General features: G+C 32.5%; 1 protein-coding gene across 1 annotated transcript in view; it reads right to left on the reverse strand.

Annotated features, from left to right (window-relative positions):
• The window catches only part of LOC129219128 (fatty acyl-CoA reductase 1-like), a 40,780-nt gene that overhangs the window by 17,892 nt on the left and 7,124 nt on the right, over positions 1-15,764 (reverse strand). The window contains exons 3-7 of the mRNA XM_054853448.1: positions 14,051-14,238; positions 8,208-8,280; positions 5,765-5,871; positions 4,350-4,527; positions 402-446 (exon numbers count right to left, since the gene is read on the reverse strand). Coding sequence (XP_054709423.1) covers positions 402-446; positions 4,350-4,527; positions 5,765-5,871; positions 8,208-8,280; positions 14,051-14,238 — 591 coding nt within the window. The remainder of the gene's footprint in view (positions 1-401; positions 447-4,349; positions 4,528-5,764; positions 5,872-8,207; positions 8,281-14,050; positions 14,239-15,764) is intronic.

Consider the following 15,764-nt stretch of genomic DNA (forward strand, 5'->3'; position numbering starts at 1 on the left):
GTACTCACGCAGTTTGCAAGATCAATCAATCGCTAAAAATATCAAATAGAAAAAGTTTTAAATCCCCCCCGTTGCATGAAAAGCCCTAAAACAATAAAGAAAGAATTTGTTCAAACTCAAGAAAAAATGGCAACAGCTAACTTCTTATCAATGAGATCTTTCACGCGAATTAATTTCTGCAGCCGATAATTTTATTCGTATTTATCCAATGGATTGTGACTTAAATTGGAATAAAAAAGGAACTATCGATCGGATTTTTTTCGAACTGGTCTATAAACATTCCCAGTACCAAAAATAACAAACTGTGAAAGTTTCAGCCAAATATGCCGGGTAGTTTTTGAGTTCATGGATGACATACAGACAAACATTCATTTTTATATATATAGATGATAATTTCTTACCACCATCAGGAAACCACTTGGCCCGTTATAATTATCAATCCATCCCTGAAAAGAAAATGAAATCAAGTACAGTCCACAATTGCATCAATAACATGCATTCAGTTTCGATTTTTAAGGAAATGTACTGTAAGCAAGGTTGAAATTCCTTTTAGTATATGCGCAGAATTGTTGAAAATCTAAACAGCTCTAGATGCTGTGTTACAATTACACTCATTAACATGTAATTTGAAGTGTAACACTTTTGCTAAATAACAAGACAAATCAATACTCATAACATACATGTGAAACTATTTATTGCTAACTGAAGAAAAAACTGCAGTTTTTCCCTCATCATAGAGTTTTGTTTTTCTAAACAATTCCGCTGCTGTTTCCATTAATACATTTTCTGCCATGCGGTGATTCAAACTCGCACGAACCAAAAGTTAATAGTTAAAAATTTTGAAAATATGAATTAAGTTTTTGACTAAAAAGCAAATATCAAACATTTATAGGCTCAATTTGAGTTTATTTTTTGCACCAGTCATTGTTCAACCACTAACTAAACAATGCTGTTTGGGATGCAAAGACATATTTCATATTCACTGGGCTGAGCCCTTTTTTCTAAATACAAATATTTTTAAATTCAAAAACCTAAACTTCAAAACTGTATCGCTTTGATAATAAGTAGGTAACTGTTTCAATTCGTTATGTCAAAAAAGAACGTAATATTGAAAAAACATAGGTAATACTTTCATGAAGGATTTATCGTTCTAAATGTGAAATACATAGTTTTATCAATATTCATTACTTTATGTGGATGTGGTATTTTATTATGGAGAAATTTCTTTCGGACCATCATGTATGTATACATATGTTACATTTTAAGTTTGAACATTCATTTTTCCTTTTTTTGTACTTTCAGAAAAATTAATCAAACATTTAATTTCTTCAAAAAACAAGCCTTTTTGGTCATGTCAGAAAAAAATGGACATTAAAGGCGCATTACACCAATTAGGATATCCCCCACCTGTGGTATAGTGAGAAAATTTTCAATCCTGCATCAATGATTGAATTAACCAATTGATCTACTTAAACTCTACATGGAATTTTTATGCATAGCATAGAATGCGATAGAAATCATTGAATTTATCAAATTTTCAGTTTTCCATCGATATGTAATATGTCATCTATTGTCAAAAGGAAGAAACACTAAGAAAAGGCTACAGCTGCTCAGTCGGTGTCATAGCCGGCAATGTTATAACGAACTAGAAAGCTTCGGACGACTGCATACACAGATAGAATTTTAAAAAAATCTACATGATTTGCATGGATTTTTTTTTATTATTTTCGATGTTTTTAATAACAGTAGGACCTCACAAATCCGAACGCACATTTCAAAGCTCGGCCGAAAATAGATTTTTTTTAAATTGGGTTTTCGTTATAAAGATTAATTAAATTTTATTTGTGCGTAGTCTGTGCACTTTAATGAAGTTCATTCAATTTTCTTTGTTTAGTTACTGCTTAATAGTTCCTCAATACATATGGTACTGTAAATATTTTTCATTATGTTCAGTAAATAGCGAGTGTGTTAAATTGTTTAAAAATGTAACATTGTGTTTTGTACTGTATTTTATGTCATGTTCATGCATATTGTATAATTATGTGCATACATATTGTATAATTGTTATTAACTAGCATACTTTTTCCTAAAAGTTGTTATTTTCAAAAATCTGAACCACCTATGATACCAATTAATTCCGATTTTCGACGTTCTACTCTCATTTCCTTGTGTGGTGCGCGTACTAATTTGTGCAGTGCGCGTTGACAAAACTTTTACGCACCTTCTAAATTAACGTTAAAATACACAATATTAAAAGATATACTTAACTGTGTGTTTATCTTAGTAAAAAAAATGAGAGCCAGAAATGTGTAATGCATGTCTCACTTCTATCGGCAAACACATAGTTAAATTAATGGACTGTTCCAGCAATCCACATAACTTAGCGAGTCGAGGGAAGCAGTCTTTATTAAATACCTTAATTTCCTTGACTGCCTGTAAATATTTTAAAGTGCTACATAATATGCAGTTTGCTTGCGGGGCATTCCGTGGTATTTTTGACATTTATGTAGAGTCCGTAACGTGACCTTTTTTGCCGTAACTTTTTAATTTACTGTTTGATTAGCATATTATTTTATTTTGATCTTTTCCTACCAACACACCAGCTCAAATTAGAATAATTTGCAAATCAAACGGTAAATTAAAAAGTTATGGCAAAAAAAGGTCACGTTACGGACTCGACATAATGTCAAAAATACCGTGGAATGCCCCTTGCTGTTATTTTGAATGTGTGTCACTTGTACTTAGAAATAAGTCATAACCGATTTTTACAATGTCAAAAAACCTATATGTGAATTAGATTCTAGGTGATTTATTGCGTGCAAACTTGAGGAAAACTTGTACCCAAGTTTTAGATCAACACCCGTCTGATTACGTCAATTCAGAAAATGTGTTTATTGCATTTCCGCAACTTTTCAGATAATAAGTATACTCCTGGGGTTAAACCAAAAGTTGCCTAAATATCTAACTCTTACGAAATAACGTCAAAACTTCTGAAAAATTTACTTGTTTGTTACAGGAAATTCTATTTTTGCATCTCTTATACAGTTGAACTCGTACAACGAGTACGAAAGAACCGCAATATTTGCTAGTTTTGACAGTGCTCGTAAAAAACTGGTTCGTGAACAAATTCATAAAAGTTTACTTTGTTACTTTCTATTTCTGTACAGTAACAAAGTTTGTTAATTTGTTTCGAATTTTCTTTTCTTTCTCGCGTGTTATTTTTCGAAGCAGTTCTTAGAAATAACGTCATTTGCACCGCTGGACGCTGGCTTCGGAAGATGTTTGAAATTTTAAAATAAAACAAGGCCTTCCATGATTTGCTCTCAATTCATTACTCATCTCTAACATTCGAAATATTGAAGGAATTTGGGCAATTTTTTTTTTGTTTTAATTTAGTTGTGGATTCGAGTGTTCCAGCAGCTGGAAAAATTATTCAACCAGATTTTAAATAAATGCTCTGTAGCGCAACCCCCCTCCCCCATGTTATGCTAAGATTCACAAACCTTTAGCAAAATAAGTTCCTGTAGTGTTTTCTAACCTTTTTAGCAATATTAGATCCAAGATATTCATGTACAATAAGAAATAAATGTTGTCTGAATTTTTTTATACAAACTGTGTCTGCCCTTTTTATTATAAATTGTGTCAAACTATTTGCAGTTGGAAAAACGGATCTTAGTTATTTTAGAAAAATGGAGAAACATGAATGAATCAGTAGTAGTACTATCATAATTTTCAAACTTATTTCTTACGATGTAATTTACTTATATTTTCTATATTAGTACTGTTTCACATAAAATTTAACTCCTGTTTTAAAATTTGATGTGCATCTTGTTTTAATCATAGGAGAAAATATTAAACAAAAAGTAAATATTAGGTGCACATATTATGAAATGAAGACAAACTGAGTTTCAAGGAAAAAACATTTTAAATGATTTCAGATTTGATGCTACTATCGATAATATAAACTACTGTCTGTTCTCGAATTCCACGACCAGTAGCTGCGAACGGTTCCAATTGAAAAAGGGGTGATGGTTTAAAAAGAAGCGCACTTCCCGATGCATTCAGTTTTCGCTTGCTCGTTACTTCCTTCGTGCTATCACCCCTGTTTTGATAAAATTAGGAGAGACCTGACGCATGCGCAAATTCGAGTAAGGTTTCACGTTAAAATATCGGACAGTATAAAATTCGACAGTAAATAAAGAAATCGAGATTGTTATTGATCGTGTAACATCTCCACTTATTTCGGATGCAATCTAAAATGCTATCAAAGCCACACATCAATAACATATGCATGCGTGAAGAATTTTACTTTGCGTTTGACGATTGCAAGTAATGTCCCTCATACTTACTGGAAACGGTTCAGATACAGATGCCGTTACAATGGAAGGGCGTACAATAATTGCAGGTAAAGGTGGCTCATTTGCACATACAAGATTCTCTGCCAATGCTTTAGAAAAATGATAGAGTGAAGGCCTGCCTTCCAAATAGAATTCGCACAGACTCCGCAGTTCCCTATTAGACATCCAGCTAGAAAAAAAAAGCCATTTGAATTTAGCCTTTAACAACTACTTACAGCAAAGTATTGGGACACTCAAAATTCACATTTTTAGATTAAGAAATAAAAGACCAGTAGTTCTGTAACTTTCGGAACAGAAAAGGTATGCTCCAGTTGTCTTTGCCAAAAAAAGTAAAACATTCACGGATTTAGGGGACCAGCAACAAATTGAGAAATATTTTTTGATCATCTTTCATTGTAAACAGCTGGGCTTGTAAGCAATAAATACAAATTTCACTATTAGGTTTTCGGCTCATAACACGATGAGTTTTCCCTTACCAAACTTTCAGAATATTTGACAGCATACAAGAGAAACATAAAACTTGAGATCAAAATATGGAAAATTTGATGAAACATGAGCTTTGAAAGCAATAAAACTTTCACTGCGCATACGCAAAAATAGTAATTTATAACCTACATAATTTAAAACCCAAGAAGATTCCCCAACCCATAATACAATTCCTGTTTAAATAGCGTAAACTATAGATATCAGCAATCTATTGAGCAGAGTTTCAATAACTCTTGGATAGGCAAAGAATTGTCAGAGATAGTTCTCAAATAATCTATTTTTTTATCATGAATTACAATAAACTACTGCAGTCAAGTGTTGCAAATTTACAAACGACCTGTGATGATTCGACCTGTGATAACGACCCTTATGATTCGTGACCTGTGCAAGAATTATAGAAATTCGGCTCATTAGATATAGCTGATATTGTTTTATGTTTTTAAGATATTGAACTCTAATTTTATGAGTTGGTCGACCTACTTTGGTTTTAAATTATGAAGGCTATAAATTGCTATCTTTTGCGCATGCGCAGCGAAAAATTGCTTTAAATGTTCATATTTCATCGAATTTTCAGTATTTTAAGTTCAAGTTTTAATATGTTTTTCTTGTATGCTGTCAAATATTTTGAAAGTTTGATAAAGGGTGAGTGAGAAAAATGCGTGTTTTAAGCCAAAACCTTCAAACAAAATTTGTGTTTCGGATCGAAAACCTTATGTTTTCTCAACTTGTTGATAGTCCCCTAAATGCATGGATGATTTACTCATTTTCAAAGACTGCTGGAACATACTTTTTAGGTAGCAAAAGTTACAGAACTGTTTTTTTATTTCTCGAGAAATAAGTAAAAATGTGAAATTTTGAAAAGTGTCCCAATATTTTTGGTGATATAGTGTATATCGAAGAGTTTGAGCAGGTGATTTTACCTGAGTATTTCAATAATCTGATCAGGAGTAGTTGCTTCTCGGTATATACGTTCATCAATAAAAGCTTGGTTGCAAAAAGCGTAAGCAGTTGATACATGAACGAAAGCCTGTAAAAATAGATTTCAGTTTAAGATAAAATTACAAAACACTTATATTTTTATTAAAAAAAATAAAATTCTGGTTATTTTTAGTGATTATGAATAACTTTCCAGTCACCCGTTTCAAATATAACATTTGCTTAAATTACTTTTCGGAAACTTTTTTTTTTTTTTTTTTGGGGGGGGGGGGGGTAATATTTTCGAGGCATTTCGTAAGCCCGACGTAAAAGAAATTCCAAAAATAAATGTCAAAAAATCCACTTATCTTCCGTTGTATTAAGAACAATAAGTCTCAGTTGCATTGAAACACGAGAAAAACATCAGATACTGAAAAAATATTTGTCAAAAAGAAAGTTCTTTCTACATCAAGTTAACATTCGCAAACTTTTTTTATAAGAGCAAAACTACCTTAACATTTCCTTTAAAGCAAAATTAAAAAAAAACTTGATGGCTATCGTTTTGAACAGTATTTTACAGTATTATTTGAAATTAACAGGTAAAATAAGAAGCAATTGAAACCAGGGTGCAATCTCTGGCATAAAAGAATTACGACTGCCCCTTTTTGAACTACAGAATCCAGCGCCAGGCCTTCTTAGAATGCAGTGAAAAAACGAGCTGATGTGTGCATCACATGACTTCCTTTTACTGCAATTTAATGATAATAGCGCCTCAGAAGAAACACTTTAAAATTTTCACACCAAGTTTGTTGCGAATCGAAGCAAAGAACCTTTTACATACATAAGTATTCCCAATATTGGCAATTTTAATGTGATTCAATGGTTGACTCGAAATATGGTCAAATTGAAATTAGATTTAAAAAATTAAAATGAAAAACCCACCAAATTTGCAGCCAAGTTGGTGACGAAACTTGACTACCAAAAACTTGGCGATATATCGCCAAGAGTTAAATTATACCACTTGAGTTTGCACTGAAATTAACAATGATTTCCCCCAAAAAGGTGTAAAAGACCCCCTTTGGAACACTCAACTGCAATCAAAAAGAGAAAGTGCACACTAGACCCCACTAGGGGTCTACGTACCAAATTTCAACTTTCTAGGCCATACCGTTTTTGAGTTTTGCGAGATACATACGCACGTCACGAGAAAACTCTTAACTCGGGGATCGTCAAAATGGATATTTCGGGTGTCTATACGTTCTTAGACCCATCCGCGTGTGGTCGGGTTGAAAAAAAAAACTTTATATACATTCGAATGGCGAGCAAAATGGAAATTAAGGTCAATTTTTGGGTGAAATTTTTTTCGCGAATACAATACTTCCTTTTACTATGTAAAAGGAAGAACCAAAGCTCATTTTGGAAGAATGTCGTAGCTTTCTGTAACTACTTAAGAATAAATAACCGAAAAATGCTAGGCAAATTAAGTCATGATGTTGAAAAATACCCAGCATACAAAATGTACCGTAAGCTGCTAAATATATCAGCATTGAATGATGAAAATCTTCTAGCTTTGCACCATAACTTTTTAAGCTATTTTACTTCCATGCATAACTTTTTTGAAGACATTTGATTGTGAAACATTCATGCTTCTAAGTAAGGCCTTGGATGCGTTAAAAGTAACGTACGAAACGAGAAACTAATCGTATGTTTTGGGAAAACAAAGACAAAAGCATCGATGTGTAAAATACTTTTATAAATAAATTGTAACCATTGGTATCTACTGGAGACCAGTTCTAGTCGTGTTAGTCACTACAAGCTCGATAGGGCCTTGAGTCAACAAGCAACGAAGACTAACTCATTTGAATTTTTCAGAAGCAAATAAATCTTTCGAGAAGAAATTTAATTAGCGTTTATAGAATAAAAACCGAGGTTCCTAAGTCTTCTGTTTGTTGCCACTCATTTGACCTTTAAATATTTGTTTGCATTTTAAACGAGAATGAGTAGTTTCCCTCTACTTAGTTCTTACATAGGGCAAGTCTACGACGTCTACAGGAATAGAAACTTCAGTGTAATATTTTTGAGCATTAAATTCATAAAAGAGGTAAACAGATTGTGCATAAACATTTTACCACGTCTGAAAAAAAAGCGATGTATTAATTTTAGTGATCAGAAGTAAATGAAGTTTTAGCAAAAATGATTATCCTTAGAAGTAAAACAGGGAATTAAAACCATATGGAAATTGACTTGTAATAGGAGTCACTTCAATAATTTTCCTTCTGTACAGAATTAGGACAAACTTTTCATGGCAAGATTATCTAATATTTCTAAAGTGTTAAAATTAAATACTTCTCTACCCTTTAACTGAAATCCCACTGAATGTTTTAATTACATATTCTTGATAGCGTTCACGAAAAATAAGGAAGTGCTTTAGTAAACTTTGCAAGTTACCTCAAGTTTTATGATTTCGTGGCAGATTTTCAGAACATTCTTCACTCCAAGTAAGTTAATCCTCATGGTTGACCTGCAAAACAATGGAACAAGGTACTAGTTTTATAGGAAAGGAAAGATGTTTGACCAGACAAATTGTCATAAGATTTTATGATACATTAAAATGTCATCCGAATCTATGAACAGATACGTGTGATTCACAAACTGAGTGAAAACTTATCGCACATACGTTAGTAATTTCTTAAGCAACAAAATTTTGTTCATTAATCTTTTAAATAAATTTTTGGTGAAATTTGATCTGCCATGTCAAAATGTCCGTTTTTTCGTGAACTGGCCAGTTGAAACCACACTGCTGAGATACGAGTTGACTGGATAACACATTTAATGGAGAAAAAATGTTACATTTTTAAACAATTACGCACTGCTATTTTTACTTGTTCATATTTTAGTATCGAAATGCTGTAAAGGTTATAGTGTCATACCTCACTGATTAACACAATTTAAATACTTTAGCTCTACTTTTATATACCCTTGAAGTTATTTCTGACAAGAATTTTAAAAACATGGAGACTACGAACTCGTTCTTTTAAATAAAAATGCTTGTTGAATTTGGTTGTAAAGTAACAGAGCTATTTTCTGAAAATGAAATGATAATTGCATTGAAAAATTACATAGCATATTGTACAATATTTAAGGCAATGAGTTAAAAATATGACAACTTGTATACATGCACAAATAAAAGCAATTAAAAATAGTTAAACTCTGCTAACAGCTGTTTCGAGGGTATAAAAACAAGCCCTTTCATCAGTGCATAAAAAAAGATGATACACAAAGTCCGATGACGAATAATTTAACCACTTGTCCGTCGTCCGTTTGTACATGTATACACGTTGTACAATGAAATAAGTAAAAATATGACAAAGTTTTTGGTTGCGTCTTTTACACATTTAAGACATTGTCAACATGAGGTCCTACTTGCCTATTATCGTAACATTTTAACTACAACCTGTAAAATATAATGGAAACTTATTTTTTAAATATAAGTTGAAATGATTTAGTCTATGTTAATCCAGGCAGGGAGGTTACCTCCATAGTCTAAATTTTTGAATAAAGAAAAGTTAAAATTCAGAAATAGTAAGAGGCATTTGTGTCCCCTAGAAAATGCCTTGGTCCTAGAAACAGCTCACTAAAGATACAAACCAGTGCGCTATTTCTCACTTGCGATTTTCGAATTTTTTGAACTGCTTTATGTGTCCGGAATGGAGCATGATATTTTTTATTACTGTTTTTTTCACGAGAAAATGATTCTCTTTATAGAGCCATTTCAGATCAGGCAGGGCCTGTCAAATGATCACCGATTTTTTTTTTGAAAAAGTTACAGTAGTTACAACTAAAGGACATATGAAATACCCCGAAAGGATTTTGCAAGAATTTTTTTTTCTCTTCAGGCACATCTTACTAAAATTCTGCACAAAATCGGCCAATTTGGAAAAAACTAGCAAAACACTCGATTTGAACTGGACACCACTTCAAAAGTATTTAACCTATTTGAATAATTCTTTTTTCTCAAAACAAATCAATACTCGTATATCACCTAGACATCTTTGAAAATTTAGTCAGATTTTTTGATGAAGAAAAAAATATTTGAGGCGAAAAAATTGCATTTTTACCGATTATGATTTTTTCTCCGAGAAAAAAGTTTACTAAACCGAGATGGCAGTCTAAAGCCCTTATATGATAGTTTCATAACATTTTATTATTACCCTTAGATCCATACAGCCTTGGAAAAAAAATTTGAAAAGTTTTAAAAATCAAAGATTTTTGAAAAGAGATTACTCAAAAGGCCCATTTTTTTAAAGAATCTAAAAATTAGCTCATTTGAAACCCTTTTAATGCTCAACAATTGGATATACACCGCACCCCGTTTTTTCCCCAGAAAACGTTTTATGATTTTTTTTTTTGAAAGTGACCTTATCGACGATGGCATGCATGTAAAATAAAAATGTCTAATTTCATTCACTTAAATTCTAATTATATAAATGCCTAATAACTACAATAATTGTGTACTTTATAGCACCAACTAAAATCTTACTGACTTAATATATGTGTAACAAACCGCTTTTGATGACCCAGTGTATTCGTCTTTTTGTATGCCTGTGCGTAATTATAAAAGAGCCTTTGGTAACCATCTGACATCATTATATAAATATTTTACTGCTGATCAGGGCTTAATTGTTATGGGAGATGAGCTCCCATACTTCCTAGCTCATTTCACTCAAATTTTTGACAGAGTTCACGCCACTCAAGCATTAGAATAAGTTCTAAAGACTATAGGGCTCCTGCACTTCTTCAGTTAGAAATTGGATCCCTGGCTATAATAGCTACTTTTGGTGAGATATGTTTGGTTACCGCTTACAACCATCTTGAATTGGTTACTTCCCTCATAAAACAGGTGGGTTTTTTAAATTCTCAAACAGTAGGCGAGTTTTGCGTTTTGAATTTAGTGTACCTATACTTATGTATCAAAGTAGTCATACGTGGTAGGATCCAAAAATTCTGGAACAGTCACCAATGACAACGAAAGCACGAAATTAAAATAGTAAATCGTTTTAAATGCATTGTACTGCTTTTCCCTTAGAGCTTGGATGGTTTCCCCTGTCATGTAATTGAGTTGCACATTGCAATTGAAAGAGAAAAAATTAGACTCGTTGCGGCATATGTAAGTAACGGTGAATGCATAACTTTGATGCCAAAATAAACTAATATTGAAACAAGAAAAAGGAAGGATTTCAGCTGTTACTGATAAAGTTCACCATTATTGCAGCTAGTAGACATTAATATGATCTGAATTTCAGTGAAGGAAATTAGACATTTTCATTTTACATGCATGCCATGGTAGATAAGGTCACTTTCAAAGAATCATAACATTTTCTTTGAAAAAATACGGGATGCGGTGTATATCCACTTGTTAAGCATTAAAAGGGGTTCAAATGAGCCAATTTGTATAGTGGGTTTTGAGTAATCTCACTTCAAAAAGAAAAAATCGTTGATTTTTGAAAATTATCAAAATTTTAAATTTTATTTCCAAGGTTGTATGGATCAAAGGATTATAATAAAATATGCTATGAAACTATCATATAAGGACTTTAGACTGCCATTTCCATTCAGTAAAAAACTTTTCATGAAGAAAAAAAAATCATAAAATCGGTAAAAATGCATTATTTTCGCAACTAAAATATTTTTCTCTTTATCCAAAAAACCTATCTAAGTTTTTAAAACGATGTCAAGATGATATATGGGTCCTTATCTGTTTTTAGAAAAAAATATTCAAATATGTTAAATACTTTTGAAATAGTGTTCATTTCAAATCAAATGTTTTGCAGTTTTTTTCCCAAAATGGCCGATTTTGTGCAGAACTTTAGTAGGTTGTAACTGAAGGAAAAAATTTCTTGCAAAATCCTTTTGGGATATTTAATATGACCCTCAGTTGTAACTACTGTAAATTTGTCAAAAAAACAGTGACTGTCATATGACACTTTTCATACCTGCCTGCCTGATTTGAAATGGAATGTCTATAGTGATATGCACCACCATTTGAAAATGTGAGTTCCATTTTTCTTGCGACAGCCTTAAAAAAAACAAAGGCTATTTCTGATTTTTTTTTCGAAACTGCCAATTAAAAAAAATTTTTATTTTTGATCTGTATCAGTACTGGATTCTCAGAAAACAGTTTGACAGGCTTTAAAGGCAATAAAAATGACTGGTTTTTAGAAACTAATGTAATTCTTAAAAATTCAAACTTGATTTCGCAGCAAATGGTCACAAGACACTTAATTTAGTTATGTAGATACTTTATTTTTCCCGTGCTGTGCATATGACAGTTGCACTTTATCAAAGATTTTTATTTGTGAAAAAAGTCGATCCTTAGGCACTACGCTAAAATAGCGCGCGGAGAGAAGTATTGGCATTAAGGTGTCGGCCGACAAATCTGCTAAAGACAGCGTTCTTGTTTTCCTAAAAAAATAAATTACTAGATGAAGCGGACTCTAGAGACAAAAAATCTTTTTTTGGTAAGGCAAAAAATTTCTATTTTCAAGTCTGCATTTACATGCATAGTTGCCGAAAAAGTCATTTCTTTCAAACTCTTCAACCTGTCAAATGCAAAAACAGGAGCTCTTTTTCGGAGAATATAGTACCCAACGATCCTGATTAACAGGAAAAAACCCATCAAATTTGAAATTGCCACTTTTGAAAAAGAAAAAAATAATCACGTATCGTTCTGGAGATAAAAAGTTTAAAATTTTTGTTGGAAATCGCAAATTAGAAATGTCACCAATGTTAAAATATTTTTATGACTATCTCGGGGCAGGAATTTTTTTTGGACAATAGAAAAGTTTTTTTTTCTGAATTTCAACATATGCTTAAATTCCGCGACTGAAGATTTTTTTCTTTGCCTGCGTAAATTGACATGTACTATGCCAAATATAAACAGCCCAAAATACAAGTTAAGAAATCATCATTGTGCACTAACCGTCATGCCTAATGTCTCAATGGAGTCTTAAAACTCATTCATCCTGTAACAAATCTGATTGTTTTAGAAAACTTTTAAGTTACACGTAACAAAGCTTTTACGGTCTTTGTGTTCATGGGAAAAACCAGATTTTCCAAATCTAATCGAATTGCCCGGTATTAGAGTACCTACGTTACTTCATTCACCATCATTTGATATATTTTCATAAGTAGTAAATAAATACAGACCATGGTAACAAACTCAAGGAAGTTTTGAAGTAAATTTCCTGAATGAGGAAGCACATTTACGACTATTAGCGGACCAAGTGCAGCCGAACGTGATATACATACAATACCACGTTTATATCTGTTCATAAAGTTTACTATTAAATTCTTGTTTTTGTAAGATACAAAACCTAAATGCCATAGATTGATGCAGGAAACATCCGTTCAGAAAATTTGAGGAGTAATTTATCAAAAGGGAACAAATCATTTTATTGCATTTTCTACATCTTTCAGATGACTCAAATTCCTTACTCGATGGAAGTCTAAACGAAAAATCTTATTTTATTTTAGGGTAAAGCGACTTTTTAATCAAAAGGTAAGAAATCCGTCCGCTACAAGTTTCATTTCGAACAAAAGGGGACACGTCCCGAAAGTATCTTTGTACGAAAACTGATTCAAAAGAACACATCCAAAATCTAATCTACAAGTACTTCGATATGAGAATGTGGTGGAGGAACAATTGGGTTTTGGTAAAATTGGAACTCGCAACATTCAGGTTTTTGTTCAAAAGGGCACTGATCCAAAATTAAAATTATGATACCTTCTTATTTTTTTTAAATAAGTACTAAAATTTCTTACCCTGAGATGCAATCTGTTATGCTTTTGGGATCAATTCTGTGCTCGGAAAAAATGCTAAATTATTTCAGTTTCCCTAATTTGCTTTTTCCATCTAAAAATTTTTGGGAAAAATGGATGTTTTCTTGATAAAGTCAAATCTACTACATTCCTTTTTCTTGTGTCTGGTACAAAATATTACAAAATTGAGCTGTCTGAAGTCTTAAACTAAAGTAAGATCTTTGTCTAAAAAGCGCAAATTTAAAAATGAAAGATTCGCCGTTTTCAAAAGCAAAATATGGTTTACTTTGATCATTGAGGACGAAAATTTATGTTCTACGGTGAAGTTAATTTACTTGAATAGCTAATGTACAATAAAAGAACTTATCGTCGCCTCAGTCACGGTAAGATATCTGACAACAGGAAGATATTTGATCATATACTACTGTTCTGAGGTGAATTGTATGTTTAAACAAAGCAATATGTTGCCTTACCTTGGTTCGTCGTCAAATCTTACATTGGCTGCACAATGGAAGAAGAATGAGACATCATTTATTACTTTTTTGAGATCCTCATCGCTTAATCCTAAATTAGGAGCAACTAAATCACCATCTAGAGGCTTCACTTTCTTTAGGACGTGTTCACATTCCTCTCGTATTCTGTCAAAAGCCTGTAAGAGAGCCTAGTGCAATAAAACATTCACATATCACAATATAAATAACAAACCAACGTAGAATCGGTTGACAGAATGATTACACAGGCCTACATGTTTTTTGGTGTTTCGAATTTCATAAGTGTCCTTTGCTAATGCGAGTACTCCGATTCTGAATATGGTTTGAGCCTATTATGTCCAGATTTTGCACAAAATTAAAAAACCTTTTGAGATAATTTGGACTAAAGCAAAAAAGTATTCTTCATATTTCCTGAAATACATTGAAATTAGTTCTTTACAATGTCCTACCGTCAAAAAAACTAAATGTCGGCCACCAACCAAAGCCAAATATCCTTCACCAAGAAAGACGAAAGAAAATAAACGCGCGACTAAACACAGTTCACATGACAGAACAAGTTGGGTTCTTCACTCTCTATCTCAACCCCATGAGTTAAATTTTGGTATACATAATCCCTAGTGACCCCTGATGAAACCTTTATACACCAATTTAAAATATTTTAGTATAATGTTATGTTTATTTCAGTGGTAGCACTTTTTCATTTTCGCATCTGTCAAAGTCAACTAACGGCATCAGTAGTTGTTTACAAAATAGCGTCAGTTGTTTGTAGCAGCGAATTGCGTTTTGTTTTCTGAGTGTTTAGTGCGCTATACTATCATCAAGAAAGTGTAAAAACCGTTCTGATACATTTTGTGACGTGTGTGGTGAGTTAACGATAGAAAATCTCAGCGAAACATAATAGTATTTATCAAAAAACTGATCACGCTTACTTCGGTGTAAAGTTTGATCAGAACAAACGTCGGGCTCCACACAAAGTGTGCTTAGCTACTGAGAAAATAGACAAAAAAGTACAGGTAACTCTTTACCATAGAAATGCCAAAACGTATACTCGTATAAAGAACCAAAAACCATGGAGACGACTTGACTCCTGCGATGTCAAGGCTTTCAGTTCGAAAAATACAATTCAGTATTCTGATTTACCGTCTGCTACAAGACTTGTACCTCATAGACCGAGAATTCCCATTCTTTCACCTTTTCCAACCATCCAACAGCAATCATCAGATGAAAGTTCATACAAAACCGAAGAAAAAGCGAAAAAACAGATTTTATTTTTTAAAAACCCTAACGATTGTCTAACGTCGATAAAACTGCATTTTTTAAAAAAAAGAAAAACTCAATTTCGCAGGAATTGTCGATTAAATCTAGTTTCAATAAATATTCAGTATTTTTGGTAGTTTCTATGAAAAATTTCAAACACTTTTCTTGAAATCCTGACGTGCTGGAAAAACAAGCTCAGATTCGTGATCAGCACACCCCATTTACTATAGGGCACCTATTAAAATTGAAACACTTTCATAAAGAAAAAAAATGTAGGCCTGTGTTATTTTGCATTCAAGGATTACTTGCTCGAAAGAATGTTTCTTCACGAACACTTGTAGAAGAATTTTATGTTTGAAAAATAGAATTAATAAAATTTTCCGATTATTCATTTAGCAGTGACCTACGTGAAACTTCTCTCTCTTGGTAGTCGAGGAAC

This window comes from Uloborus diversus, chromosome 3, assembly GCF_026930045.1.
Source record: "Uloborus diversus isolate 005 chromosome 3, Udiv.v.3.1, whole genome shotgun sequence".
NCBI lineage: Eukaryota > Metazoa > Arthropoda > Arachnida > Araneae > Uloboridae > Uloborus > Uloborus diversus.